This window comes from Neolamprologus brichardi, chromosome 6 (genome assembly GCF_056152115.1).
Source record: "Neolamprologus brichardi isolate AB-2024 chromosome 6, ASM5615211v1, whole genome shotgun sequence".
Taxonomy (NCBI): domain Eukaryota; kingdom Metazoa; phylum Chordata; class Actinopteri; order Cichliformes; family Cichlidae; genus Neolamprologus; species Neolamprologus brichardi.
In genome coordinates this window covers 36,882,580-36,910,000 of record NC_142109.1, presented here as the reverse complement: position 1 = coordinate 36,910,000, position 27,421 = coordinate 36,882,580, and the positions used below count along the sequence as shown (strand labels likewise).

At 45.5% G+C, this 27,421-nt stretch overlaps 1 protein-coding gene and 5 long non-coding RNA genes across 7 annotated transcripts in view; 5 read left to right on the top strand and 1 right to left on the bottom strand.

The window, feature by feature from the left end:
* wdr17 (WD repeat domain 17) overlaps window positions 1-27,421 on the bottom strand; it is a 45,501-nt gene that overhangs the window by 16,810 nt on the left and 1,270 nt on the right. For both annotated transcript variants that reach the window (XM_087842242.1, XM_087842243.1), the window contains exons 2-12: window positions 26,521-26,649; window positions 24,473-24,656; window positions 24,172-24,402; window positions 21,381-21,491; window positions 21,157-21,297; window positions 20,784-20,906; window positions 18,213-18,400; window positions 17,973-18,141; window positions 1,071-1,162; window positions 910-992; window positions 738-824 (exon numbers count right to left, since the gene is read on the bottom strand). In XM_087842242.1, the coding sequence (XP_087698368.1) occupies window positions 738-824; window positions 910-992; window positions 1,071-1,162; window positions 17,973-18,141; window positions 18,213-18,400; window positions 20,784-20,906; window positions 21,157-21,297; window positions 21,381-21,491; window positions 24,172-24,402; window positions 24,473-24,656; window positions 26,521-26,643 (1,532 nt within the window). In that variant the 5' untranslated portion in view covers window positions 26,644-26,649. The remainder of the gene's footprint in view (window positions 1-737; window positions 825-909; window positions 993-1,070; window positions 1,163-17,972; window positions 18,142-18,212; window positions 18,401-20,783; window positions 20,907-21,156; window positions 21,298-21,380; window positions 21,492-24,171; window positions 24,403-24,472; window positions 24,657-26,520; window positions 26,650-27,421) is intronic.
* Window positions 2,587-3,055, top strand: LOC148102659 (uncharacterized). The gene is made up of 2 exons (XR_015719144.1): window positions 2,587-2,722; window positions 2,858-3,055. It is a non-coding gene; the product is annotated as an uncharacterized LOC148102659 (long non-coding RNA).
* On the top strand, window positions 5,586-6,286 carry LOC148102658 (uncharacterized). Its single transcript, XR_015719141.1, has 3 exons — window positions 5,586-5,721; window positions 5,857-5,967; window positions 6,091-6,286. It is a non-coding gene; the product is annotated as an uncharacterized LOC148102658 (long non-coding RNA).
* LOC148102657 (uncharacterized) lies at window positions 8,819-9,532 on the top strand. Its single transcript, XR_015719143.1, has 3 exons — window positions 8,819-8,954; window positions 9,090-9,200; window positions 9,324-9,532. It is a non-coding gene; the product is annotated as an uncharacterized LOC148102657 (long non-coding RNA).
* LOC148102656 (uncharacterized) lies at window positions 12,030-12,730 on the top strand. The gene is made up of 3 exons (XR_015719142.1): window positions 12,030-12,165; window positions 12,301-12,411; window positions 12,535-12,730. It is a non-coding gene; the product is annotated as an uncharacterized LOC148102656 (long non-coding RNA).
* LOC148102655 (uncharacterized) lies at window positions 15,255-15,941 on the top strand. Its single transcript, XR_015719140.1, has 3 exons — window positions 15,255-15,371; window positions 15,507-15,617; window positions 15,746-15,941. It is a non-coding gene; the product is annotated as an uncharacterized LOC148102655 (long non-coding RNA).

Below are 27,421 nucleotides of genomic sequence, written 5' to 3'. Positions count from 1 at the left end.
ATGTTGTTCGTGTGTAATTTACGTTGAGTAGGCTAACCACGTTATTACATTAATGCATGTAAGGTGAACTAGCAAACATCATCATAGCTACATGCGGCTGTCTTCTTGTTTGATGGCAGATACTCCCTTCACCCTGGACAAAAAGGCTAAAATGACCAAAGAAAAAGTGGGAAACAGCTAAACATGAGAGGTTTTTGGACAAAGTTTGTGTTTTTTCCATTGTTTAAGCTGCTTCCAGCCAAGAGTGATACCATATATGCCCCATAGCTGCAGAAAAGGCTAACATTGTTATCTTTTTACAAAAAAACAGCTGAACATGAGAGGTTTTTGGACAAAGTTTGTGTTCTCCATTCTTTAAGCACCGGCACCGTTTCAAAAGTACCGGTTTGGCACCGGTATCGGATAAAACCTAAACGATACCCATCCCTAATCGTGTGTGTAGATATCAGCCCATATTTAGCTCTACTGTACACTTTAGCACCTGCTGATTTTTGACACTACAGAGGAACTTAGAAGAACATCATGTCTTCTTCATGAGACTTGAAACCACAGACTGGGACCATAAACTCATCGGACTCACAGAGCTGGTGAGCAGGAGGCTTAAACTGTTCATATCAACGAGCCGCTGGGTGACACGTTTTGTGCCTGGATAACCTCCAAACAGCCCCGGCTGTGACATCCTACCATGTTGCTTACATGATTCGAGTGAAGCCCAACGATGTGGATGCAGGTCTTACTTGTTGTTCTGGCTCCAGTCGCAGCCGAACACAGCGGCGGGGTGTTTGTACTTGTGCAGGATTTTACCGTCGATGGTCCGGATGATGCTGTCGCCACAACAACAACAAAAACATGAATCACTGCAAAGGACAAACGTGACGCCGTCGTCGGGAGAGAAGAGGAAGCGCTCACCAGAATCCGTCTCCGCTGCAGGTGGCGATCCGCTTTGAATCCTTGTGGCTCCAGGAAATGCAGAAAATGCCGTTTTTACCGTGCTGGAGGAAGACAGACAGACGCATCACGCTGTGCATCGTGTGATCGGGTTCAGACGCACGGGGGCGTGCCCTACTCACCTCGTTGAAGCGAGTGATGATCTTTCCTTTCCTGACGTCCCAGATGAACGCTCCGTTACGGGACGTCGCCCCCGCGATGCAGTTCAGGTCTCCTGCACAGAGAAACAAACACGTCATCAGTTCATCCACACGACGCAGTGAAAGTGTTCAACGCTGCTGCTTTAGTGACACAAAGTGTCTCAGATCACCTGAGGAGACAAAACCAACCTGCTCCTCTTATTGATCAAAGAAGAAGAAAAACAGGCGAAGATGATTGATTTCCAAAACAGCATAAACCATGTGGGCAATCTAAAAGCTCTGTGTGGACTTTAAAAGAAAAAGAAAAGGTGTTTGCATGAACGTGTGTGATGTACCAGATCATCTAACCTGCTTCCTGTTATCTGTGAGCCTCGGATTGACCCTTTAAGACCGACCATAGAACCAAGTCCGCCAGAGCTTATATTATATGTTTACATGCTGTGGAGCCATTTTTGGGAGCATTTCAAGTTGCTATACATCAATACAACCATTACAGCCCAAACTTTAATAATATGTCTGCATTAAGTGCATAGTAATTACATAAATTGCAAAAAAGTGCAATAAACTACAAAAAAATTGAAAATCGTTTTTGTTTTTTTAACATATATTTCTAGTTAGAGAAATTTAAGAGGCTTATCCCTCAAAACTGTAAATACAAAAAAGTTGCACAAAATAGTTTCCCACCACAGGAAATTTATTTTGAGTGTCTTCATAGTTTTATTTTTGAAATACACCAATTTTTATACACTGCAGGAAAAATGAAAATAAATATTATAATGCAAATTTGCAAAAAAGCAGCATATGCATCAAAATAAACTATTTCCAGCAGTGCAATATGAGTCCTAAGCATCCCAGAAACCACACAGAAAGTCATAAAGTCAAAGATAACTTTTAAAAACACCAGTATAGGCTCATGAGGCCTTGATGGTAAAAAACTACATTTCCGCAAAAATGACATCACTTCCGGTTTTGGGCAGGTCATGGCGGACATGCGATAGTTCACGCTGATGGACGTAGGAAGTTTTACGAACAGCTGATCGGATCAGCAAAGCGTGTTTCTGGAATATTATGTTTTTGTTGCTGCAAGTGCTTTTTATGCAGTTTTTGCAAAACTATATGTGGAAGGAAACTGTGACCGAGGACAAGCTGATGGCATAAGATGTAAGTACAACTCCTCCGGTTTCATATGCAAAAAAAATTAGTGCGCTAGCTCACGTGGTTGCAGAGCTACCGGGATTTAAAAATAGTTACGCAGAACACGGCTTTAAAGGGTTAAAGAAACTGTCCCTGCTGATGAATTAGAGCGCACAGGAAGCATCGAAGCTGGTCTGAGGACGTTCACAGCAAACACAAACTTTGAACCAGCTGGTTTTTCCCTCTGACTCACGAGTCTCTCAACACTGAAGTGTAAATATCAGCTGATGTCGACACCAACCTGCTCCCGTGGTCTCACAGTTAATGCTAAACTGCATTTGTGGGTTTTCCCAAATTAGGCAAAAAGCAGAAATAAAAAGCCCGACGGAGAGACGGGATCATTGTCCAGGTGGGAAGTGTTTGTGGTTGAGCTTCCTGTTCTCGCAGAAACATGAAGACTGTGATGCTCGCTGTGCTGCTGCTGCTGGCCGTCAGTCAGAGTAAGTTCACCTGCAGACCTGCTCTCTGTTCGTCTCTTACGTTTGTTTGATGTTTGTAAGACGGTGTGTGGCGGCGTGAGTGAACCGTGGGGCTGCTGGCGGCGGCTGAAGGTGATTGTTCGACGTGTTTTGCAGGTGAAGCCTTGGAGTGTCACTGTGGAGGCCAGAAGTTGTGTTCACGTCCTGTGGAGACGTGCTCCGGCTCTAACGACGTCTGCTCTACTCTCGTCATCACTTCTGGGCCGGGTAAGTCTCGCGGGACGTCGCCCGATTGGTCGACGGTCTGCCGCCGTGTGTTGTGTACTCGAGAACAATAAAGATCAGCTGACTGTATTTACTGTCTCCGCCCCGTTTTTATCATCAAACTGATTTATTTTCATTTCTCTGACACGTTACCATAAAGTGTCGTTACGCGCGGTTAGCTCAGCTCGCTAATGACGAGACTTCAGGACGAGAAGCCCAGAAAGCACTGAGTGATGTCACAGTGGCCGTGCCCATCGTTTATTTACAGTCTGTGACGTCTCTCGACATTGAGAGCTTTGCTCGGACTCAGGAGCCCACGGCCACATCTGGAGACGAGTGGAAAATCAAAGCCTGTTTTTCAAACACACACGCAGCTGTTACATTATGGTTACAATGATTCAAAGGCTGTAAGTTTACATGTTTGTCATATAAATATAATCTATAACTTCATTATTGTCTGCAGCCAACATAATGAAACACTTTAGTTCCATAAAACGTGAATGTTATGTCCTGTATAACCTGTATAATAAATAAATATGTACCTAATAAGTATAAAATCCAGAAAGCAACACAACATGGTTACTTTACAAACACAAGTCCAGCTTCAGTTTCACTGTTTTTGTTAGAAAAACATCAAATTGTTGCTCAAATCTACACAAAATGTCAGAAATCTGCGCCGTCATCAACAACAATTTCAACCTAGTTTTGAACGATTTGTTGGTTTTAAACCTCTGAGGTCCCAAATATAAGAGTCCAGCTTTGACTCCTTTTGAGTTCACATTTGTATTTCACCTCTAAATAAATCTTTTATATACTTATAAATAGGGATGCACCGATACCGATACTGGTATCGGGGCCGATACTGTAAAATGTGTGCGTACTCATACTCGTAAAAGTTAACCGATACCATGAACCGATACTAACTTATTTCATTAATCAGAGGGTGGCTTGTCATTTCTGTTGTAGTTTTTAGATTGGCCACTAGGGGGACATCCCGCGCTAAACAGGCACAGGGTTAGACGAGTGAGACTGGCGGCTCCAGATAAAAAAGAGAAACTGGAGGCTGCTGTAGCTAGGCTAAACAAAATGTCAGCAGTGTGGAACAGCCAACTTTAACTCAGGTTTTGGGAAAGCGAAGAAAAATGTCAAGAGAAAATCAACGGGGAGTGTGTGTGTGTGTGTGTGTGTGTGTGTGTGTGTGTGTGTGTGTGGTAGAAGTATCGGTTTTTGTACTCAGTATCGGCAAGTACTCAGATCCAAGTATCGGTTTGAAAAAATTGGTATCGTTGCATCCCTACTTATAAATGCTCCACGGAGGACGTGGGTGAGACAGGATCTCGGTACTCTGTCTGCTGCTGTATTGACAATAAAGCTCTTCAATCTAAACGGTTTCATTTTATTTTCCTGCCTTGCTTGGGATCAACTTTCCCGCTCGACCTCACGTGTCTGAATGACTGTATTAACATAACTGATCTGAAATCACACAGAAACATCAAATCCCAGTCGTATATTTCCTGTGAAAACCACAAACATGTTGACTAAATTATTTGTAGAACTTGAAACGCAGATAGAAATTGTACATTTTGTGAACATACACAACTATTTCTCTAAAATGCAGCCTTTTTTACATTCTGTACAACCATTTAATAATATTACTAAAACTAAATCGAGACAACAACCAGGTGTCACAATAAGACGCCACAAATGATTTGTGCCAGTAAAAGTTTGTTTGTCAGGACGGAGAACAGCTCAGTGATGCAGCTGCAGGCCTGACAGCAGCATCACTGCTCTGGGTTTCCACTGCATCGACCTTTGTGACGTTCATAGTGCCCTCACCGACACACAAAACAAACAACGACTACACACTAAAGCTCACAAAACTCCCACATCTCAAAAACCTCCCTCTGCCGTCACTCCCAAAACTTCCCGCTCTTCCTAAACAACCAAATCCCACATGTTGACTTTTTTCTTCCTCTGCTGTTTTCGTTCTGTCCTTAGAAAAAAAAGCTTTTTAAACAAACACGACGATGGCGTTTAGAAAAAAGCGCGGCTCACGTGTGTTTGTAATCATCAGTTAAATCAGTCGTGTGATTTGGAGGCGCCGACACGTCCGTGGACCCCGCAGGATTAATATCACTCAGCGTCCTTCCACTTCCAGAGTGTCACAACCAGCCGTCTGTGTGAACTCTGGAATTCCCACAATCATGAGCATCGGTTGCTACTGACAACAAGAAAAAAGCCGTTCTGCGCTGTGGGCTGAACCATTTGTTACTGGTGGGGGAGGGGCACTATGCAATGTATTCAGTGTAAGAATTGATATTCACTGTTGACTGTAACTACGCTCAAAGTGTTCGTGCTGTTTCACTAAACAACACTGTCATGTGCAAACTAGGGCGCCACTTAGCACCGGATGTCACCCATCTAGATTCGCCGCTGCAAGAGCCCGAGTTTAACCACACGCTTCATCATCGTGTTCATAAATAAGTGTTTTTATTACACAGAGAAAACTCAGGAAGGATCTGAGAAAGTGTAAATATCAGCTGATGTCGACACCAACCTGCTCCCGTGGTCTCACAGTTAATGCTAAACTGCATTTGTGGGTTTTCCCAAATGAGGCAAAAAGCAGAAATAAAAAGCCCGACGGAGAGACGGGATCGTTGTCCAGGTGGGAAGTGTTTGTGGTTGAGCTTCCTGTTCTCGCAGAAACATGAAGACTGTGATGCTCGCTGTGCTGCTGCTGCTGGCCGTCAGTCAGAGTGAGTTCACCTGCAGACCTGCTCTCTGTTCGTCTCTTACGTTTGTTTGATGTTTGTAAGACGGTGTGTGGCGGCGTGAGTGAACCGTGGGGCTGCTGGCGGCGGCTGAAGGTGATTGTTTGACGTGTTTTGCAGATGAAGCCTTGGAGTGTCACTGTGGAGGCCAGAAGTTGTGTTCACGTCCTGTGGAGACGTGCTCCGGCTCTAACGACGTCTGCTCTACTCTCGTCATCACTTCTGGGCCGGGTAAGTCTCGCCTCCCGTCGCTGTGACATTGATCCAAAGAGAACAAACGCATTGCTGGGCCGACTCACGGGCGCCGTGAGCGGCTGGGAGGATGTGTGATGGTCACTTCTGTCCTTTTCACAGTGGTAACGCACACAAAGGGCTGCTTGAAGTCGCTGGCCTGCAGGATCCTGAATCGTCCGCCTGTGATGACTGTCAGCTGTTGCAGTTCTGATCTGTGCAACAGATGAACCGCTGCCACGCGGGACGTCGCCCGATTGGTCGACGGTCTGCTGCCGTGTGTTGTGTACTCGAGAACAATAAAGATCAGCTGACTGTATTTACTGTCTCCGCCCCGTTTTTATCATCAAACTGATTTATTTTCATTTCTCTGACACGTTACCATAAAGTGTCGTTACGCGCGGTTAGCTCAGCTCGCTAATGACGAGACTTCAGGACGAGAAGCCCAGAAAGCACTGAGTGATGTCACAGTGGCCGTGCCCATCGTTTATTTACAGTCTGTGACGTCTCTCGACATTGAGAGCTTTGCTCGGACTCAGGAGCCCACGGCCACATCTGGAGACGAGTGGAAAATCAAAGCCTGTTTTTCAAACACACACGCAGCTGTTACATTATGGTTACAATGATTCAAAGGCTGTAAGTTTACATGTTTGTCATATAAATATAATCTATAACTTAATTATTGTCTGCAGCCCACATAATGAAACACTTTAGTTACATAAAACGTGAATGTTATGTCCTGTATAACCTGTATAATAAATAAATATGTACCTAATAAGTATAAAATCCAGAAAGCAACACAACATGGTTACTTTACAAACACAAGTCCAGCTTCAGTTTCACTGTTTTTGTTAGAAAAACATCAAATTGTTGCTCAAATCTACACAAAATGTCAGAAATCTGCGCCGTCATCAACAACAATTTCAACCTAGTTTTGAACGATTTGTTGGTTTTAAACCTCTGAGGTCCCAAATATAAGAGTCCAGCTTTGACTCCTTTTGAGTTCACATTTGTATTTCACCTCTAAATAAATCTTTTATATACTTATAAATAGGGATGCACCGATACCGATACTGGTATCGGGGCCGATACTGTAAAATGTGTGTGTACTCATACTCGTAAAAGTTAACCGATACCATGAACCGATACCAACTTATTTCATTAATCAGAGGGTGGCTTGTCATTTCTGTTGTAGTTTTTTAGATTGGCCACTAGGGGGACATCCCGCGCTAAACAGGCACAGGGTTAGGCGAGTGAGACTGGCGGCTCCAGATAAAAAAGAGAAACTGGAGGCTGCTGTAGCTAGGCTAAACAAAATGTCAGCAGTGTGGAACAGCCAACTTTAACTCAGGTTTTGGGAAAGCGAAGAAAAATGTCAAGAGAAAATCCACGGGGAGTGTGTGTGTGTGTGTGTGTGTGTGTGTGTGTGTGTGTGTGTGTGTGGTAGAAGTATCGGTTTTTGTACTCAGTATCGGCAAGTACTCAGATCCAAGTATCGGTTTGAAAAAATTGGTATCGTTGCATCCCTACTTATAAATGCTCCACGGAGGACGTGGGTGAGACAGGATCTCGGTACTCTGTCTGCTGCTGTATTGACAATAAAGCTCTTCAATCTAAACGGTTTCATTTTATTTTCCTGCCTTGCTTGGGATCAACTTTCCCGCTCGACCTCACGTGTCTGAATGACTGTATTAACATAACTGATCTGAAATCACACAGAAACATCAAATCTAGTCGTATATTTCCTGTGAAAACCACAAACATGTTGACTAAATTATTTGTAGAACTTGAAACGCAGATAGAAATTGTACATTTTGTGAACATCTACAACTATTCCTCTAAAATGCAGCCTTTTTTACATTCTGTACAACCATTTAATAATATTACTAAAACTAAATCGAGACAACAACCAGGTGTCACAATAAGACGCCACAAATGATTTGTCCCAGTAAAAGTTTGTTTGTCAGGACAGAGAACAGCTCAGTGCTGCAGCTGCAGGCCTGACAGCAGCATCACTGCTCTGGGTTTCCACTGCATCGACCTTTGTGACGTTCATAGTGCCCTCACCGACACACAAAACAAACAACGACTACACACTAAAGCTCACAAAACTCCCACATCTCAAAAACCTCCCTCTGCCGTCACTCCCAAAACTTCCCGCTCTTCCTAAACAACCAAATCCCACATGTTGACTTTTTTCTTCCTCTGCTGTTTTCGTTCTGTCCTTAGAAAAAAAAGCTTTTTAAACAAACACGACGATGGCGTTTATAAAAAAGCGCGGCTCACGTGTGTTTGTAATCATCAGTTAAATCAGTCGTGTGATTTGGAGGCGCCGACACGTCCGTGGACCCCGCAGGATTAATATCACTCAGCTTCCTTCCACTTCCAGAGTGTCACAACCAGCCGTCTGTGTGAACTCTGGAATTCCCACAATCATGAGCATCGGTTGCTACTGACAACAAGAAAAAAGCCGTTCTGCGCTGTGGGCTGAACCATTTGTTACTGGTGGGGGAGGGGCACTATGCAATGTATTCAGTGTAAGAATTGATATTCACTGTTGACTGTAACTACGCTCAAAGTGTTCGTGCTGTTTCACTAAACAACACTGTCATGTGCAAACTAGGGCGCCACTTAGCACCGGATGTCACCCATCTAGATTCGCCGCTGCAAGAGCCCGAGTTTAACCACACGCTTCATCATCGTGTTCATAAATAAGTGTTTTTATTACACAGAGAAAACTCAGGAAGGATCTGAGAAAGTGTAAATATCAGCTGATGTCGACACCAACCTGCTCCCGTGGTCTCACAGTTAATGCTAAACTGCATTTGTGGGTTTTCCCAAATGAGGCAAAAAGCAGAAATAAAAAGCCCGACGGAGAGACGGGATCGTTGTCCAGGTGGGAAGTGTTTGTGGTTGAGCTTCCTGTTCTCGCAGAAACATGAAGACTGTGATGCTCGCTGTGCTGCTGCTGCTGGCCGTCAGTCAGAGTGAGTTCACCTGCAGACCTGCTCTCTGTTCGTCTCTTACGTTTGTTTGATGTTTGTAAGACGGTGTGTGGCGGCGTGAGTGAACCGTGGGGCTGCTGGCGGCGGCTGAAGGTGATTGTTTGACGTGTTTTGCAGATGAAGCCTTGGAGTGTCACTGTGGAGGCCAGAAGTTGTGTTCACGTCCTGTGGAGACGTGCTCCGGCTCTAACGACGTCTGCTCTACTCTCGTCATCACTTCTGGGCCGGGTAAGTCTCGCCTCCCGTCGCTGTGACATTGATCCAAAGAGAACAAACGCATTGCTGGGCCGACTCACGGGCGCCGTGAGCGGCTGGGAGGATGTGTGATGGTCACTTCTGTCCTTTTCACAGTGGTAACGCACACAAAGGGCTGCTTGAAGTCGCTGGCCTGCAGGATCCTGAATCGTCCGCCCGTGATGACTGTCAGCTGTTGCAGTTCTGATCTGTGCAACAGATGAACCGCTGCCACGCGGGACGTCGCCCGATTGGTCGACGGTCTGCCGCCGTGTGTTGTGTACTCGAGAACAATAAAGATCAGCTGACTGTATTTACTGTCTCCGCCCCGTTTTTATCATCAAACTCATTTATTTTCATTTCTCTGACACGTTACCATAAAGTGTCGTTACGCGCGGTTAGCTCAGCTCGCTAATGACGAGACTTCAGGACGAGAAGCCCAGAAAGCACTGAGTGATGTCACAGCGGCCATGCCCATCGTTTATTTACAGTCTGTGACGTCTCTCGACATTGAGAGCTTTGCTCGGACTCGTGTGGACGAGTGGAAAATCAAAGCCTGTATTTCAAACACACACGCAGCTGTTACATTATGGTTACAATGATTCAAAGGCTGTAAGTTTACATGTTTGTCATATAAATATAATCTATAACTTAATTATTGTCTGCAGCCCACATAATGAAACACTTTAGTTTCATAAAACGTGAATGTTATGTCCTGTATAACCTGTATAATAAATAAATATGTACCTAATAAGTATAAAATCCAGAAAGCAACACAACATGGTTACTTTACAAACACAAGTCCAGCTTCAGTTTCACTGTTTTTGTTAGAAAAACATCAAATTGTTGCTCAAATCTACACAAAATGTCAGAAATCTGCGCCGTCATCAACAACAATTTCAACCTAGTTTTGAACGATTTGTTGGTTTTAAACCTCTGAGGTCCCAAATATAAGAGTCCAGCTTTGACTCCTTTTGAGTTCACATTTGTATTTCACCTCTAAATAAATCTTTTATATACTTATAAATAGGGATGCACCGATACCGATACTGGTATCGGGGCCGATACTGTAAAATGTGTGTGTACTCATACTCGTAAAAGTTAACCGATACCATGAACCGATACCAACTTATTTCATTAATCAGAGGGTGGCTTGTCATTTCTGTTGTAGTTTTTTAGATTGGCCACTAGGGGGACATCCCGCGCTAAACAGGCACAGGGTTAGGCGAGTGAGACTGGCAGCTCCAGATAAAAAAGAGAAACTGGAGGCTGCTGTAGCTAGGCTAAACAAAATGTCAGCAGTGTGGAACAGCCAACTTTAACTCAGGTTTTGGGAAAGCGAAGAAAAATGTCAAGAGAAAATCCACGGGGAGTGTGTGTGTGTGTGTGTGTGTGTGTGTGTGTGTGTGTGTGTGGTAGAAGTATCGGTTTTTGTACTCAGTATCGGCAAGTACTCAGATCCAAGTATCGGTTTGAAAAAATTGGTATCGTTGCATCCCTACTTATAAATGCTCCACGGAGGACGTGGGTGAGACAGGATCTCGGTACTCTGTCTGCTGCTGTATTGACAATAAAGCTCTTCAATCTAAACGGTTTCATTTTATTTTCCTGCCTTGCTTGGGATCAACTTTCCCGCTCGACCTCACGTGTCTGAATGACTGTATTAACATAACTGATCTGAAATCACACAGAAACATCAAATCTAGTCGTATATTTCCTGTGAAAACCACAAACATGTTGACTAAATTATTTGTAGAACTTGAAACGCAGATAGAAATTGTACATTTTGTGAACATCTACAACTATTCCTCTAAAATGCAGCCTTTTTTACATTCTGTACAACCATTTAATAATATTACTAAAACTAAATCGAGACAACAACCAGGTGTCACAATAAGACGCCACAAATGATTTGTCCCAGTAAAAGTTTGTTTGTCAGGACAGAGAACAGCTCAGTGCTGCAGCTGCAGGCCTGACAGCAGCATCACTGCTCTGGGTTTCCACTGCATCGACCTTTGTGACGTTCATAGTGCCCTCACCGACACACAAAACAAACAACGACTACACACTAAAGCTCACAAAACTCCCACATCTCAAAAACCTCCCTCTGCCGTCACTCCCAAAACTTCCCGCTCTTCCTAAACAACCAAATCCCACATGTTGACTTTTTTCTTCCTCTGCTGTTTTCGTTCTGTCCTTAGAAAAAAAAGCTTTTTAAACAAACACGACGATGGCGTTTATAAAAAAGCGCGGCTCACGTGTGTTTGTAATCATCAGTTAAATCAGTCGTGTGATTTGGAGGCGCCGACACGTCCGTGGACCCCGCAGGATTAATATCACTCAGCTTCCTTCCACTTCCAGAGTGTCACAACCAGCCGTCTGTGTGAACTCTGGAATTCCCACAATCATGAGCATCGGTTGCTACTGACAACAAGAAAAAAGCCGTTCTGCGCTGTGGGCTGAACCATTTGTTACTGGTGGGGGAGGGGCACTATGCAATGTATTCAGTGTAAGAATTGATATTCACTGTTGACTGTAACTACGCTCAAAGTGTTCGTGCTGTTTCACTAAACAACACTGTCATGTGCAAACTAGGGCGCCACTTAGCACCGGATGTCACCCATCTAGATTCGCCGCTGCAAGAGCCCGAGTTTAACCACACGCTTCATCATCGTGTTCATAAATAAGTGTTTTTATTACACAGAGAAAACTCAGGAAGGATCTGAGAAAGTGTAAATATCAGCTGATGTCGACACCAACCTGCTCCCGTGGTCTCACAGTTAATGCTAAACTGCATTTGTGGGTTTTCCCAAATGAGGCAAAAAGCAGAAATAAAAAGCCCGACGGAGAGACGGGATCGTTGTCCAGGTGGGAAGTGTTTGTGGTTGAGCTTCCTGTTCTCGCAGAAACATGAAGACTGTGATGCTCGCTGTGCTGCTGCTGCTGGCCGTCAGTCAGAGTGAGTTCACCTGCAGACCTGCTCTCTGTTCGTCTCTTACGTTTGTTTGATGTTTGTAAGACGGTGTGTGGCGGCGTGAGTGAACCGTGGGGCTGCTGGCGGCGGCTGAAGGTGATTGTTTGACGTGTTTTGCAGATGAAGCCTTGGAGTGTCACTGTGGAGGCCAGAAGTTGTGTTCACGTCCTGTGGAGACGTGCTCCGGCTCTAACGACGTCTGCTCTACTCTCGTCATCACTTCTGGGCCGGGTAAGTCTCGCCTCCCGTCGCTGTGACATTGATCCAAAGAGAACAAACGCATTGCTGGGCCGACTCACGGGCGCCGTGAGCGGCTGGGAGGATGTGTGATGGTCACTTCTGTCCTTTTCACAGTGGTAACGCACACAAAGGGCTGCTTGAAGTCGCTGGCCTGCAGGATCCTGAATCGTCCGCCTGTGATGACTGTCAGCTGTTGCAGTTCTGATCTGTGCAACAGATGAACCGCTGCCACGCGGGACGTCGCCCGATTGGTCGACGGTCTGCTGCCGTGTGTTGTGTACTCGAGAACAATAAAGATCAGCTGACTGTATTTACTGTCTCCGCCCCGTTTTTATCATCAAACTGATTTATTTTCATTTCTCTGACACGTTACCATAAAGTGTCGTTACGCGCGGTTAGCTCAGCTCGCTAATGACGAGACTTCAGGACGAGAAGCCCAGAAAGCACTGAGTGATGTCACAGTGGCCGTGCCCATCGTTTATTTACAGTCTGTGACGTCTCTCGACATTGAGAGCTTTGCTCGGACTCAGGAGCCCACGGCCACATCTGGAGACGAGTGGAAAATCAAAGCCTGTTTTTCAAACACACACGCAGCTGTTACATTATGGTTACAATGATTCAAAGGCTGTAAGTTTACATGTTTGTCATATAAATATAATCTATAACTTAATTATTGTCTGCAGCCCACATAATGAAACACTTTAGTTACATAAAACGTGAATGTTATGTCCTGTATAACCTGTATAATAAATAAATATGTACCTAATAAGTATAAAATCCAGAAAGCAACACAACATGGTTACTTTACAAACACAAGTCCAGCTTCAGTTTCACTGTTTTTGTTAGAAAAACATCAAATTGTTGCTCAAATCTACACAAAATGTCAGAAATCTGCGCCGTCATCAACAACAATTTCAACCTAGTTTTGAACGATTTGTTGGTTTTAAACCTCTGAGGTCCCAAATATAAGAGTCCAGCTTTGACTCCTTTTGAGTTCACATTTGTATTTCACCTCTAAATAAATCTTTTATATACTTATAAATAGGGATGCACCGATACCGATACTGGTATCGGGGCCGATACTGTAAAATGTGTGTGTACTCATACTCGTAAAAGTTAACCGATACCATGAACCGATACTAACTTATTTCATTAATCAGAGGGTGGCTTGTCATTTCTGTTGTAGTTTTTTAGATTGGCCACTAGGGGGACATCCCACGCTAAACAGGCACAGGGTTAGACGAGTGAGACTGGCGGCTCCAGATAAAAAAGAGAAACTGGAGGCTGCTGTAGCTAGGCTAAACAAAATGTCAGCAGTGTGGAACAGCCAACTTTAACTCAGGTTTTGGGAAAGCGAAGAAAAATGTCAAGAGAAAATCCACGGGGAGTGTGTGTGTGTGTGTGTGGTAGAAGTATCGGTTTTTGTACTCAGTATCGGCAAGTACTCAGATCCAAGTATCGGTTTGAAAAAATTGGTATCGTTGCATCCCTACTTATAAATGCTCCACGGAGGACGTGGGTGAGACAGGATCTCGGTACTCTGTCTGCTGCTGTATTGACAATAAAGCTCTTCAATCTAAACGGTTTCATTTTATTTTCCTGCCTTGCTTGGGATCAACTTTCCCGCTCGACCTCACGTGTCTGAATGACTGTATTAACATAACTGATCTGAAATCACACAGAAACATCAAATCCCAGTCGTATATTTCCTGTGAAAACCACAAACATGTTGACTAAATTATTTGTAGAACTTGAAACGCAGATAGAAATTGTACATTTTGTGAACATACACAACTATTTCTCTAAAATGCAGCCTTTTTTACATTCTGTAGAACCATTTAATAATATTACTAAAACTAAATCGAGACAACAACCAGGTGTCACAATAAGACGCCACAAATGATTTGTCCCAGTAAAAGTTTGTTTGTCAGGACGGAGAACAGCTCAGTGATGCAGCTGCAGGCCTGACAGCAGCATCACTGCTCTGGGTTTCCACTGCATCGACCTTTGTGACGTTCATAGTGCCCTCACCGACACACAAAACAAACAACGACTACACACTAAAGCTCACAAAACTCCCACATCTCAAAAACCTCCCTCTGCCGTCACTCCCAAAACTTCCCGCTCTTCCTAAACAACCAAATCCCACATGTTGACTTTTTTCTTCCTCTGCTGTTTTCGTTCTGTCCTTAGAAAAAAAAGCTTTTTAAACAAACATGACGATGGCGTTTATAAAAAAGCGCGGCTCACGTGTGTTTGTAATCATCAGTTAAATCAGTCGTGTGATTTGGAGGCGCCGACACGTCCGTGGACCCCGCAGGATTAATATCACTCAGCGTCCTTCCACTTCCAGAGTGTCACAACCAGCCGTCTGTGTGAACTCTGGAATTCCCACAATCATGAGCATCGGTTGCTACTGACAACAAGAAAAAAGCCGTTCTGCGCTGTGGGCTGAACCATTTGTTACTGGTGGGGGAGGGGCACTATGCAATGTATTCAGTGTAAGAATTGATATTCACTGTTGACTGTAACTACGCTCAAAGTGTTCGTGCTGTTTCACTAAACAACACTGTCATGTGCAAACTAGGGCGCCACTTAGCACCGGATGTCACCCATCTAGATTCGCCGCTGCAAGAGCCCGAGTTTAACCACACGCTTCATCATCGTGTTCATAAATAAGTGTTTTTATTACACAGAGAAAACTCAGGAAGGATCTGAGAAAGTGTAAATATCAGCTGATGTCGACACCAACCTGCTCCCGTGGTCTCACAGTTAATGCTAAACTGCATTTGTGGGTTTTCCCAAATGAGGCAAAAAGCAGAAATAAAAAGCCCGACGGAGAGACGGGATCGTTGTCCAGGTGGGAAGTGTTTGTGGTTGAGCTTCCTGTTCTCGCAGAAACATGAAGACTGTGATGCTCGCTGTGCTGCTGCTGCTGGCCGTCAGTCAGAGTAAGTTCACCTGCAGACCTGCTCTCTGTTCGTCTCTTACGTTTGTTTGATGTTTGTAAGACGGTGTGTGGCGGCGTGAGTGAACCGTGGGGCTGCTGGCGGCGACTGAAGGTGATTGTTTGACGTGTTTTGCAGGTGAAGCCTTGGAGTGTCACTGTGGAGGCCAGAAGTTGTGTTCACGTCCTGTGGAGACGTGCTCCGGCTCTAACGACGTCTGCTCTACTCTCGTCATCACTTCTGGGCCGGGTAAGTCTCGCCTCCCGTCGCTGTGACATTGATCCAAAGAAAAGAGAACAAACGCATTGCTGGGCCGACTCACGGGCGCCGTGAGCGGCTGGGAGGATGTGTGATGGTCACTTCTGTCCTTTTCACAGTGGTAACGCACACAAAGGGCTGCTTGAAGTCGCTGGCCTGCAGGATCCTGAATCGTCCGCCCGTGATGACTGTCAGCTGTTGCAGTTCTGATCTGTGCAACAGATGAACCGCTGCCACGCGGGACGTCGCCCGATTGGTCGACGGTCTGCCGCCGTGTGTTGTGTACTCGAGAACAATAAAGATCAGCTGACTGTATTTACTGTCTCCGCCCCGTTTTTATCATCAAACTGATTTATTTTCATTTCTCTGACACGTTACCATAAAGTGTCGTTACGCGCGGTTAGCTCAGCTTGCTAATGACGAGACTTCAGGACGAGAAGCCCAGAAAGCACTGAGTGATGTCACAGTGGCCATGCCCATCGTTTATTTACAGTCTGTGATGTTTTAACGCTCTGTGTGCAGCTGCTCACTGATGGAGACTCCCTCAAGTGGTCAGTAGAGGAACTGCAGCTCGCTTCATTTTCAGCTCCAGAGGTTCCTGCGTGATTATCAGGCGGTGCAGTCCTAAAAATAACCTTTGGAAAGATGGACGTGTGAATACGATTATCTACTTTAGATGTATCCAGTCATTTTATACACTAATATATAGAATATATGTTGTCTTATTAGAACCGTGTGACCTGTGACTGTAAACCTTTGTTGCATCGTGGGAATAAAGAAAAACATAATAATTTGGTCAAAGTGGAGAATAATTTAAAGGCGTGTTTTTTAACCACTTCATGGTGTGTGTGTGTTCGCTGTGAGCCGGCGAATTTTAGTCCAAGAAAACGTGAATGAATTAGAGCGCACACAGGAAGCACAGCGGCGGCTGCTGACTGAGGACGAAGCAAACAGAAACTTTGATTATGACATCAGGGCGAGTTCCCGTGGTTTCACAGTTAATGCTAAACTGGATTTGTGGGATTTCTGTGGTTGTGCAAATAAAAAGCCAGAGGGTCATCCCACGAGGTCATTGTCCAGGTGGGACGTGATTATGGTTCAGCTTCCTGCTCTCGCAGAAACACGAAGACGCTGCTGAGCGTCAGAGTGAGTTCACCTGCTCTCTGTGGGTCATCAGTTATTTGTCGTGTTGTGTTATGTTGGCTTGCATGATGCTTTTTTAAGCTCTGACGTGTCGCTGTGGAGTGATTGTTGACCTTCTGTGGCTCTGACTGCGTCTGTGCTTCATGTGTCTGTCAGGATGAAACATGCAGTAAAACCTACGATCCATCCTGTCCTGTTTCTTCTTGCATGAAGGCATCTGACTGCAGAGTGTGGGAGACCGTGCACAATGTCTGTTTTTACTTTATTATCACTTTGCTGGTGAGACGTGATTTTAGTGGTTGTGGAAACGTCACTCCTGGTTTGTCTCCTGTTCAGCAGCAGCACATCGAGCATTTCCAGGTAAAAGCTTCGTCACTTTTACAGCCACAGAGTTTCTTCTGTTTGTCTGACCTGCATTCTTCCTCATGTCCAGCAGGGGGCGACTCCTCTGTTGGTATAAAGAGGGAGTCTGAGACGATGAGCTGTTTCTCTGTGTTTGCTCTTCTTTCTTCACGTTTCCAGGTGACTTCAGTTCAGTAGATGAGGCGAGCAGACACAGATCTAAATGTCTCTCCACTGCACGAGAACGCCGACGACTTCTCCTCCGCCTTTGCGTGCTACAGCCGTGTACGAGGAACACGTCCTTATCCACAAAGGAAATGTTGGGGGAACGTGGCGCCTTCTACAAACTGCAAACCCACTCCTTATTTTTAATACATGAATTATGAGTTTATGAGAACACATCAGATTATCAGAAGACGTCATTACACACTGTTCAAAGCAAATCTACAAGAACTATAACCTCAGAAAATGACTGACTGCACCTGTAAGGTTTTTCTAAATTATTATTTTTAAACATCTGCACTCATGAAGTGTCGATCATGTATCGACTGATATGCAACACAAAAACAACATGTTGTTTATTTGTAATTCCTACTTTTATATCTTTTGGAGATACATCTTTTATATACTTATAAATGCACCACGGGAGGCTTGGAGTGAAACAGCATTTCAGTACGCTGCATACTGTGCATGCTGTTGTACTGACAATAAAGCTCTTGAATCTTGAATTATATCTACAACAAGCTAATAAAGCTGAGAACAGCCTCACCGGGTCCCTCCTGAGGTTTCACACAGTTACGTGTGTGTGTTTGTGTGTGTGCATGCATGCGTGTGTTGTGTGCATGCGTGCAGCTAGCCTACCCGGAGCCCAGGACAGCGAGTAGACCACTCCTTCGTTTCCAGGCGAGGTGTAAACAGCTGTTAGAGTGTTTGTGTCCCAGATCTTGATGGTTCCATCGAAGCTGGCCGTGGCGAGCAGGTTGGGATCGTCGGGCTTAAATTTGCAGTCGAAGATGGTTTCTACGTGACCCTGAGGAAGACGCGACACGGTGAGCTGAAGCTCCTTTTTTGTCACTCACGTGTGAGGATGACAAAGAATACCAAGTCTCGCAGGAAGTCCCACTTCTTGGCTCCCATGTCGTAGAGCCCCACGCCTCCGTCCATGAAGCAGCAGACGGCGTGGCCCGGAGGCAGAGAGAAGGAGCGGTTCTGCGACAGGGTCGGGGGAGGGACCGCCTCACTGGTGGAACTGGTGTACTGACTCTTACTGGGGGAGCAGGAGCTCTGAGCTGCAGAGAGAAGAGGGCTGTGACACAAACTCGCCTGTGGAGAGTGTTAGCTGTACGCGCAGTGCAAAACCAAAATCTTATGAAGACTATTTAACAAAATCCAGATTCTGGATTTTTAACTGTTTTCTCCTTGAAATGTAGAACAGTCACTGTGAGCTCAGCACTTCTGGCTTCATTGACACTTTTGTGATGCTGAATTTAACCTTTTAGACAGCAGATACACAGAAAATCTACTTTTCATCATTGGAAAATGATAAAACACAGGCAGTTTGTAAAACTCTCTGTATTAATGTGAAGGTTCACCCACTGCCAGCGCTGAGGGTCTGCTGCTCAAGATGTTTGCTGATCTCAGGAGTGTGAGAGGAAAGCAGGTCTTCTCCTGGCCTTTAAAGGATCCTTACATCTTTGTTTAACTGCTGAGTAACTTTCTGCTCTTTAAATGTCTAAGAGATGTCTAATACTGCACAGCTATCAATCTGTTGAAACTTTAGTGAGAAATGAATGAAAAATAGTTGGACAGTGCATATTTAATCTTTGCTTCCACCTCGGAGGGATGATGGATGGATGGATGGATGGGTGGATGGATGGGTGGATGGAGGGATGGATGGAGGGATGGGTGGATGGAGGGATGGATGGGTGGATGGATGGGTGGATGGGTGGATGGGTGGATGGGTGGATGGAGGGATGGGTGGATGGGTGGATGGAGGGATGGATGGATGGATGGGTGGATGGAGGGATGGATGGGTGGATGGGTGGATGGATGGATGGGTGGATGGATGGATGGAGGGATGGATGGATGGATGGGTGGATGGATGGGTGGATGGATGGATGGATGGAGGGGTGGATGGATGGGTGGATGGATGGGTGGGTGGGTGGATGGGTGGATGGATGGATGGAGGGATGGATGGATGGGTGGATGGATGGATGGATGGATGATGGATGGTGGATGGATGGATGGATGATGGATAGGTGGATGGATGGATGGATGGATGATGGATGATGGATGAGTGGATGGATGGTTGGATGGATGGATGGAGGGGTGGATGGGTGGATGGGTGGATGGATGGATGGGTGGAGGGGTGGATGGGTGGATGGATGGATGGGTGGATGGATAGGTGGAGGGGTGGATGGGTGGATGGATGGATGGATGGATGGGTGGATGGTGGATGGATGGATGGATGGATGGGTGGATGGATGATGGATGGATGGGTGGATGGATGGATGGATGGATGGATGGATGGATGGGTGGATGGATGGATGATGGATGGATGGGTGGATGGATGATGGATGGATGGATGGATGATGGATGATGGATGGGTGGATGGATGATGGATGGATGGATGATGGATGATGGGTGGATGGATGGATGGGTGGGTGGATGGATGGATGGATGGATGATGGATGATGGATGGATGATGGATGGATGGATGGGTGGGTGGATGGGTGGATGGATGGATGGATGGATGGGTGGATGGATGGGTGGATGGATGGATGGATGGATGGATGGGTGGATGGATGGATGGATGGGTGGATGGTGGATGGATGGATGGATGATGGATGGATGGGTGGATGGATGATGGATGGATGGATGGATGATGGATGGATGGATGATGGATGATGGATGATGGATGATGGATGGATGATGGATGGATGGATGATGGATGATGGGTGGATGGATGGATGGATGGATGATGGATGGATGGATGATGGATGATGGACGATGGATGGATGGATGGATGATGGGTGGATGGATGGATGGATGGATGATGGATGATGGATGATGGACGATGGATGGATGGATGGATGATGGATGGATGGATGGATGATGGATGGATGGGTGGATGGATGATGGATGGATGGATGGATGATGGATGGATGGATGATGGATGATGGATGATGGATGATGGATGGATGATGGATGGATGGATGATGGATGATGGGTGGATGGATGGATGGATGGATGATGGATGGATGGATGATGGATGATGGACGATGGATGGATGGATGGATGATGGGTGGATGGATGGATGGGTGGATGATGGATGGATGGATGATGGATGATGGACGATGGATGGATGGATGGATGATGGGTGGATGGATGGATGGATGGATGATGGATGGATGGATGATGGATGATGGACGATGGATGGATGGATGGATGATGGATGGAGGGATGGATGGATGGATGGAGGGATGGATGGATGGGGGATGGATGGATGGATGGAGGGATGGATGGGGGATGGGTGGATGATGGGTGGATGGTGGATTAATCATTTGAATAAATCAGTAGATTCAGTAGACTGCTCCATCTTGACTGAAACTGAAGCTGTTTCAGTGTTTCTCATGTCTCCTGCTGTTGCAGCTCGTTTACTAAAGACGGTACCTTTCTTGGCCAGTGGGGAGTTGAGGACATGCAAAGCGTGAAATCCCGTCTTTTTCAGCTTAAAGCTGTCCAGCGGAGTCGAGCGAGACACGTTCCACACTCTCAGCACGCCGACCTGCGAGTCTGAGGGACAGAAACAAATCACTGGACACGCCTCGGAGGCTCTTTCATACTGTAAATATATTCAGTGAACCCACTTAAATGTGTTATTGTGGACTTCACAAGTCAAATGTTCTCATTATCATGCAAATAAGAATCATGCATGAAAGATGGCAGCAGGAGAGCGGCATGTCCCACACACCAGCTGCCCGAAGCACACGTCCACCCGAGCAAACAGAAGGCACCACACATCCCACGTGAACGCAGGCTTTACCTCCGGTGATGAACATGCCGGGCGCAGACGGGACCCAGGCCAAACACTGCACGGACGCGGCAGCTGAGGGGAAGCAGAACGACGTGATGCAGGCCAAGGCCTCGCTGTCCACCAGCCGGATGCCGTTATGAAGGTTAGACACTGAAAGAGAGGTAACCAGTTCATCGCTTCTGTGGGTGAACACAGACCAGACAAAAAGCTATTTTACTGCTCTCAGATCTGACCTAGTAAATAGTCGGTTGACAAAGGGTCCCACTCCAAGGCACTGACAGGGTCCTCCTCATCTGTCCCCTCTAAAGACTCCGGACGCAGCACGTGCTTTTGGCTTTTACTCCCTCAGGAAGAGAACAGGGGGGTAAAGGTCTTTTCTTTGGACACACTGAATTTGCATGATTGACAGAATAATCCTTCTTTATTTCATTCTTAGACACACATACGATTCTGGACAAATATCAGTCTGCTTTCAGAGCCTTCCACAGCACAGAGTCTCTACTGAAGGTGTTCAACGACGTGCTTTTAGCTGCTGACACTGTGTGCAGTTTTAATCCTTCTAGACCTGAGCGCAGCGTTTGACACTGTCGACCACACAATCCTACTAAACCGTCTAAAGACGTGTCGGCATTCACGGCTCTGCTCTAACATGGTTTACCTCTTACCTGGAGAGCAGATCCTACTCTGTGATGCTGAGTAACAAATACTCCTCCCAGCTACACTCACTTGTGGAATACCTCAGGGCTCTGTTCTGGGCCCGGTCTTGTTCTCCTTATACATGCTCGCATTAGGCTCCATTTTTCAGAAACACAAAATTTCCTGTCACTCTTATGCAGACGATACACATTTCTACCTCTCTCTAAAACCAGGAGCTGACAGTACGCTGCAGAAAGTCTCAGAGTGTCTTAGCAACATACACTGTTGGATGTTTCTGAACCTTCTCAAACTAAATCACAACAAATCCGACATTATAATCTTCAGTAAGCAGGACTCTGTTAGTCTTGTCCCATTATCAGCTCATGTACATGCCCATGTAAAAACTCTCAAGCTGGACAAGCAAATTAATTCAGTTGTTCGTGGCGTTTTTTTCCAACTCAGGAGCGTTTCTAAACTCAAAAATATCCTGTCATCTAAAGACCTGGAAACTGTTATCCAAGATTTCCTATCATCACGTCTTGACTATTGTAACTCTCTCTACTTAGGCATCTGTCCCTCAAGCCTGACCACCTGCAACTTGTTCAAAATGCAGCTGCAAGGCTCCTGATGGGTACCAGAAGAGTATTACTGCGATACTCGCATCTCTACTTTGGCTGCCAGTTAAACATAGAATTGATTTTAAGGTTTTTTATTTGTTTTTAAAGCTCTCCATGGTTTGGCTCCAGGTTACATTTCAGATCTTAGCCTGCACCGCCCCACTCGAACCCTGCGCTCCTCCAGTCAGATGCTGTTGTTACTTCTACGCTCCCACTTCAAATCTAGAGGTGACAGGGCTTTCTCCATTGCCGCCCCGAGACTCTGGAACAGTCTCCCCTCTTTTAGAAAATCCTCTTCATCCTTGCAAGTCGTCAGATCGAATCTGAAGACCAACCTTTCGGATCTCACCTCGTTTATTCTGTTTGAACTATTCTGGTCTTTTATCTCAGTGGATGTTTGCATGTGTAGACACTTATGTTCACGTATGTGTGCTTGTGTGTCATTGTGTACATTTTTGTATATGTGTGTATGTGTGCATGTACACATATTGTTTACAAACATACACGGATGTCTTACAGTGTTTCTATGTTTTCTTTCTATTTTAATTCTTGTATTATATCATCCCTCTGTTCAGCACTTTGATGTTTTTTAAATGTGTTATATAAATAAAGGTTACTTCCTCGGTGCAGGTTCCTCACTTCACCCTCTGTCTGACACAAACTGATTTAGCCCCTCCCACTTATTCCTCTGAGTGGATAAGCTCGTTTCAGGGCGCTGTCACGACCATATTAGGAATGCGCACCCACCTGACTTCCTGTAAAAACGGCCTTTAATACGAATGTTTGTGCAAATCTCTGCGAAAACTGTGTGTTCTGCATCACGTCTCTCATCTGGATACAAAACACTGAAAACTATAAAATCAAAATACTTTTTTAACACGGCAACACTTGATAATACGGCCTGTGACTAAAGGTGTAATCTCCTGTAATTAAGTGGAATTTGACGTTTCAGAGTAATTATAATTACACACAAATGCTTAAAGGTACGAACACTAAAAACAGAGGCTAACAAGTAGGGGTGGGGTAAAAATGGATACTGTGTAGTATGGTGATATTTTGTTTGTAATAATGTATGGATACAGGGACAGCAGAAATCGATATTTTGTTACAAAAAGGTTTTTGTGCTCTGACTTCAGAGCATGTTGATCCTTTTTCTGAGCAAGAATCCTGACATTCCTTCACTGTCCAAATGTGTTTAATAAACATGACAGTTTACTTATTTTAATTTAAGACATGTTTTATTTTAATTAAGTTTAAAACTTTTTTATTTAATGTAAAATTATATTTTGTTTTAATTTACTTTCAAATTCTTCAGTTGCTGAAGGGGCTGCATAGTTTTCATAAACTGCATAGTTCAGAATAGCTATAATTGTACCAGATGGTTGATTCAGTTAAGTTGGACTAGACTGTAATACAAACCGTTCAGTTTGTCAACAATCAAACTGAAATGAGAGAAAGACTGAGTGTGAGACTTTGATATTAGAGAAAATGATGATTGATAAAGTTTACCTTTATGTACAGAATCTGAATATCGCAAAATATTTTAAAAATTGCAATAATATCGTATCGTGGGATGTGTGGTGATTCCCACCTCTAGTAACAAGTCAGCTTTTTAAAGGAAACAAAGAAATAACTATATTCTAAGTAAATATATATAAATGTGTAAATATAATTTATTGTAATTTCAAATAAAATCCACTGACATTCTCTTTTCAGGGGACACTTGTTGTAAGATCACAGACCTCCAGGCGTCACATTCAAACCTCGGTACCTGGCTGAAACACCGACAGGCTCCCGTCTGTGTGTCCAAACACCAGTTTGCCCTTCTTGGTGGGGTGCCATCTGAAGAGACAGATGTCAGACAGGAAGGAGTGGGCTTCTTTATGCACCGTGACCCCAGGATCGGGACCTCGGTAGACCCAGATGTACAGCGGACCACGCTGGGAGACGAACGCCACTCCGTCGGCCGAGTTCCAGCACCAACTGACTGACACGGGGACGCCTGAGAAACAGGAAGAGGCTGTGAGGCTTCACAGACTCTGTGCTGAAACAAACGTGGATGATCCAGCTACCTTTAGTGTTGTCGAGTCGCGCCACCGCCTTTTTCTCTGCTACGTTCCACACGATGAGGAGGTTATCGGCCGAGGCTGAAGCAAACAGGTCCGGGTTGTCGGGGCACCAGCTGATCGCTGTTATGGTCTTCTTGTGCTCTGACATGATGGACCTCAATTTAAACTCGTTGTACTGCTGATCCAACTGCAACGAGGACAAGAGAACGAATGAAACAGCACAAACTTCCACAACTCTGCCCAAGAAATCAAGAATCCTTTCCTGCAGGTCGCCTCCCTGTGCACCTGCTGACTAGATCTCCTCCTGGAGCTCTTGTTCTGACCATCTGCATCGGTGCCTCCTGCAACACTGTGCAGACAGCAAATAATCCCTGGTGACATGAGCTGGTTTCCCTGGGGGAGCTGGTACTCTACAAACCCAGGAACGGGTGATTCATCCCCCAGAGTCAGAGCTCAGAGCCCGCTGGGACGATCAAACCCCTCAAAGGACACGTGCATTTAGCTCAGGCGACAGACGTGATCTGGACATTCCAAAGAATGTTCACCACAAGAGCAGTTCAAAGGTCATCTCGCACACGTGAATCCAGATTAACAAAAACAAACAAACAGATTACATCAAATCTCAGTTTAATTTACAGAAGCAACAAAAATCCTGTTTCAGGATTCCCTGATTCCCAGTTCATCCCGGTCACATTCACAAAGAAAGACCAGCTCCACCTCGGGTTTTCCCGGCGATCTGCAAACTCACAGCTAAAAGGAAAACAACAGGAAAAGAAAGCGGTGCCTTTTCCCGAGCAGCGTTCTCCTGAGAACCCCTGGATGATTCCTGTGATGACAGTCACGCAAGCTGTCGCCACATTACCCGCACGCTACGTGTGTGCTAAAGTGTGAATGATGTCTCAGCACTGCGATCATGGAGCCTCTGATACAGACTACGTCCTGTTTGCTGCACGAGGATGTAACACAGACTCACTCACAAGGCAACGTCCTGATTTCTCCTCAACGCGCCGACTGTGAGGCTCAGAAAAGAATATGCCGCGATACGATTGGCTGACAGGACAGGCTGTGGAGGTTAAGTAAAACAGAAGTTCATGGAATAAAAATGCAGGAGACTGTGGACCTCAGCAGCACAGAAACAAATCAAAAGTACACAAGATGAAACTGAACATGCTGCACACTGGAGCAGGTCCAGAGACGGAGCTGCAAACAGCCGCGCTGCTCAGGGTCACGACCTTCAACGGCGCACAAGCCACAAAGAAATCAGCTGGGGATCTATGATTTTTATGGGCGGAGTCACAGCTCAGTGCTTTACCCAGATAACACCAACTTTGTGTTACAGCATCTACACACTCTCTCTCACACACACACACTTGTTTTCATATCTCAGTGACAGCATGCTTTCTTTAGCTGCTAACACAACAGAAACCCTGAAACTAAAACCTCATGTTGAGTCTCAAAAATGTCGGAGAGGACACTTTGTCCTACTGTCCTCACAAAGATGTGTAAACACGCACGCACACACGCACACACACACACACACACACACACACACTCACACTCACACACACACACACACACACACACACACTCACACGCACGCACACACACACACTCACACTCACACACACACACACACACACACACACTCACACACACACACACACACACACACACTCACACTCACACACACACACTCACACACACTCACACTCACACTCACACACACACACACACTCACACGCACGCACACACACACACTCACACACACACACACACACACACACTCACACACACACACTCACACACACTCACACACACACACACACACACACACACACACACTCACACACACACACACACACACACACACTCACACACACACACACACTCACACACACTCACACACACACACACACTCACACACACACACACACACACACACACTCACACTCACACACACTCACACACACACACACACTCACACACACACACACACTCACACACACTCACACACACACACACACTCACACACACACACACAGGTAGATCACCTGGTAGATGTATATAGCTAGCGTAGCACAGTAGGCGAAGCGGTCTCCGCTGGCCGCACACACGTCTTTATTCCACGGCTGGCAGCCTGCTGCCAACAGGCCCACCTGCTTCACCTTCGCCATCCTCACCTGCAGACACACAAACACTTCAGTTTGAACAGTTTACAATCTGCTGACAGTTTGGATCAGCTGTGTGTTCCTATTATTATTACTGGACGGTCGTATTGGAACGAGTGTGGCTGTGTGCATTTACACATAAATAGTTGCAGCAGATTAACACTCACAGCACGCAAACTACACGCATCACCAGGTTGGCCTGGGATGAGATGATTAGAGCGAGGATTGAATTAATCTCTGCTGTGATTGGCTGCTGCCTAATAACTCTTACTGCGAGGAAGTGACACAGCAGGCCGTGGGTGATCGGCGTGCACGCCCATCCCAGATCCTGCAGACACTCAGTGCTCTGCTGGGCACTCGGGTCCTGGAGATCGTGTGGATGCTACTTTAGCACGTCACCCACCTAAACATCGTGAGGTTACCTGTGGCCCCACCCACTAACACAGCAGGCAGGTTTTAATGCTGTGGCTGTAAATCATGTCATTTGTCCACTGTTAAGAAACCCCAAAGCACCTTCATGATACACCTCACAGACACACTTTTTACGCGTTTATAATTTTTTAAAAAGAAGTGGTGTCAGTGATCATCCTTAAAGGGCCAGTTCACCCAAATCAGAGAAGCTACAAAGGCAGAAAGGACAGAGGAGAGCGAGGAGTCGCTATCAAAGGTAACTTCAAACACCTGTTGATGTGCGGGCCTGTAACCTCGTCCTGTCAGGTGCAAATAGGCTGATTTACATCTTCATTTATCGTCCTCCATTAAACAGATAATGGTGTGAATCAGC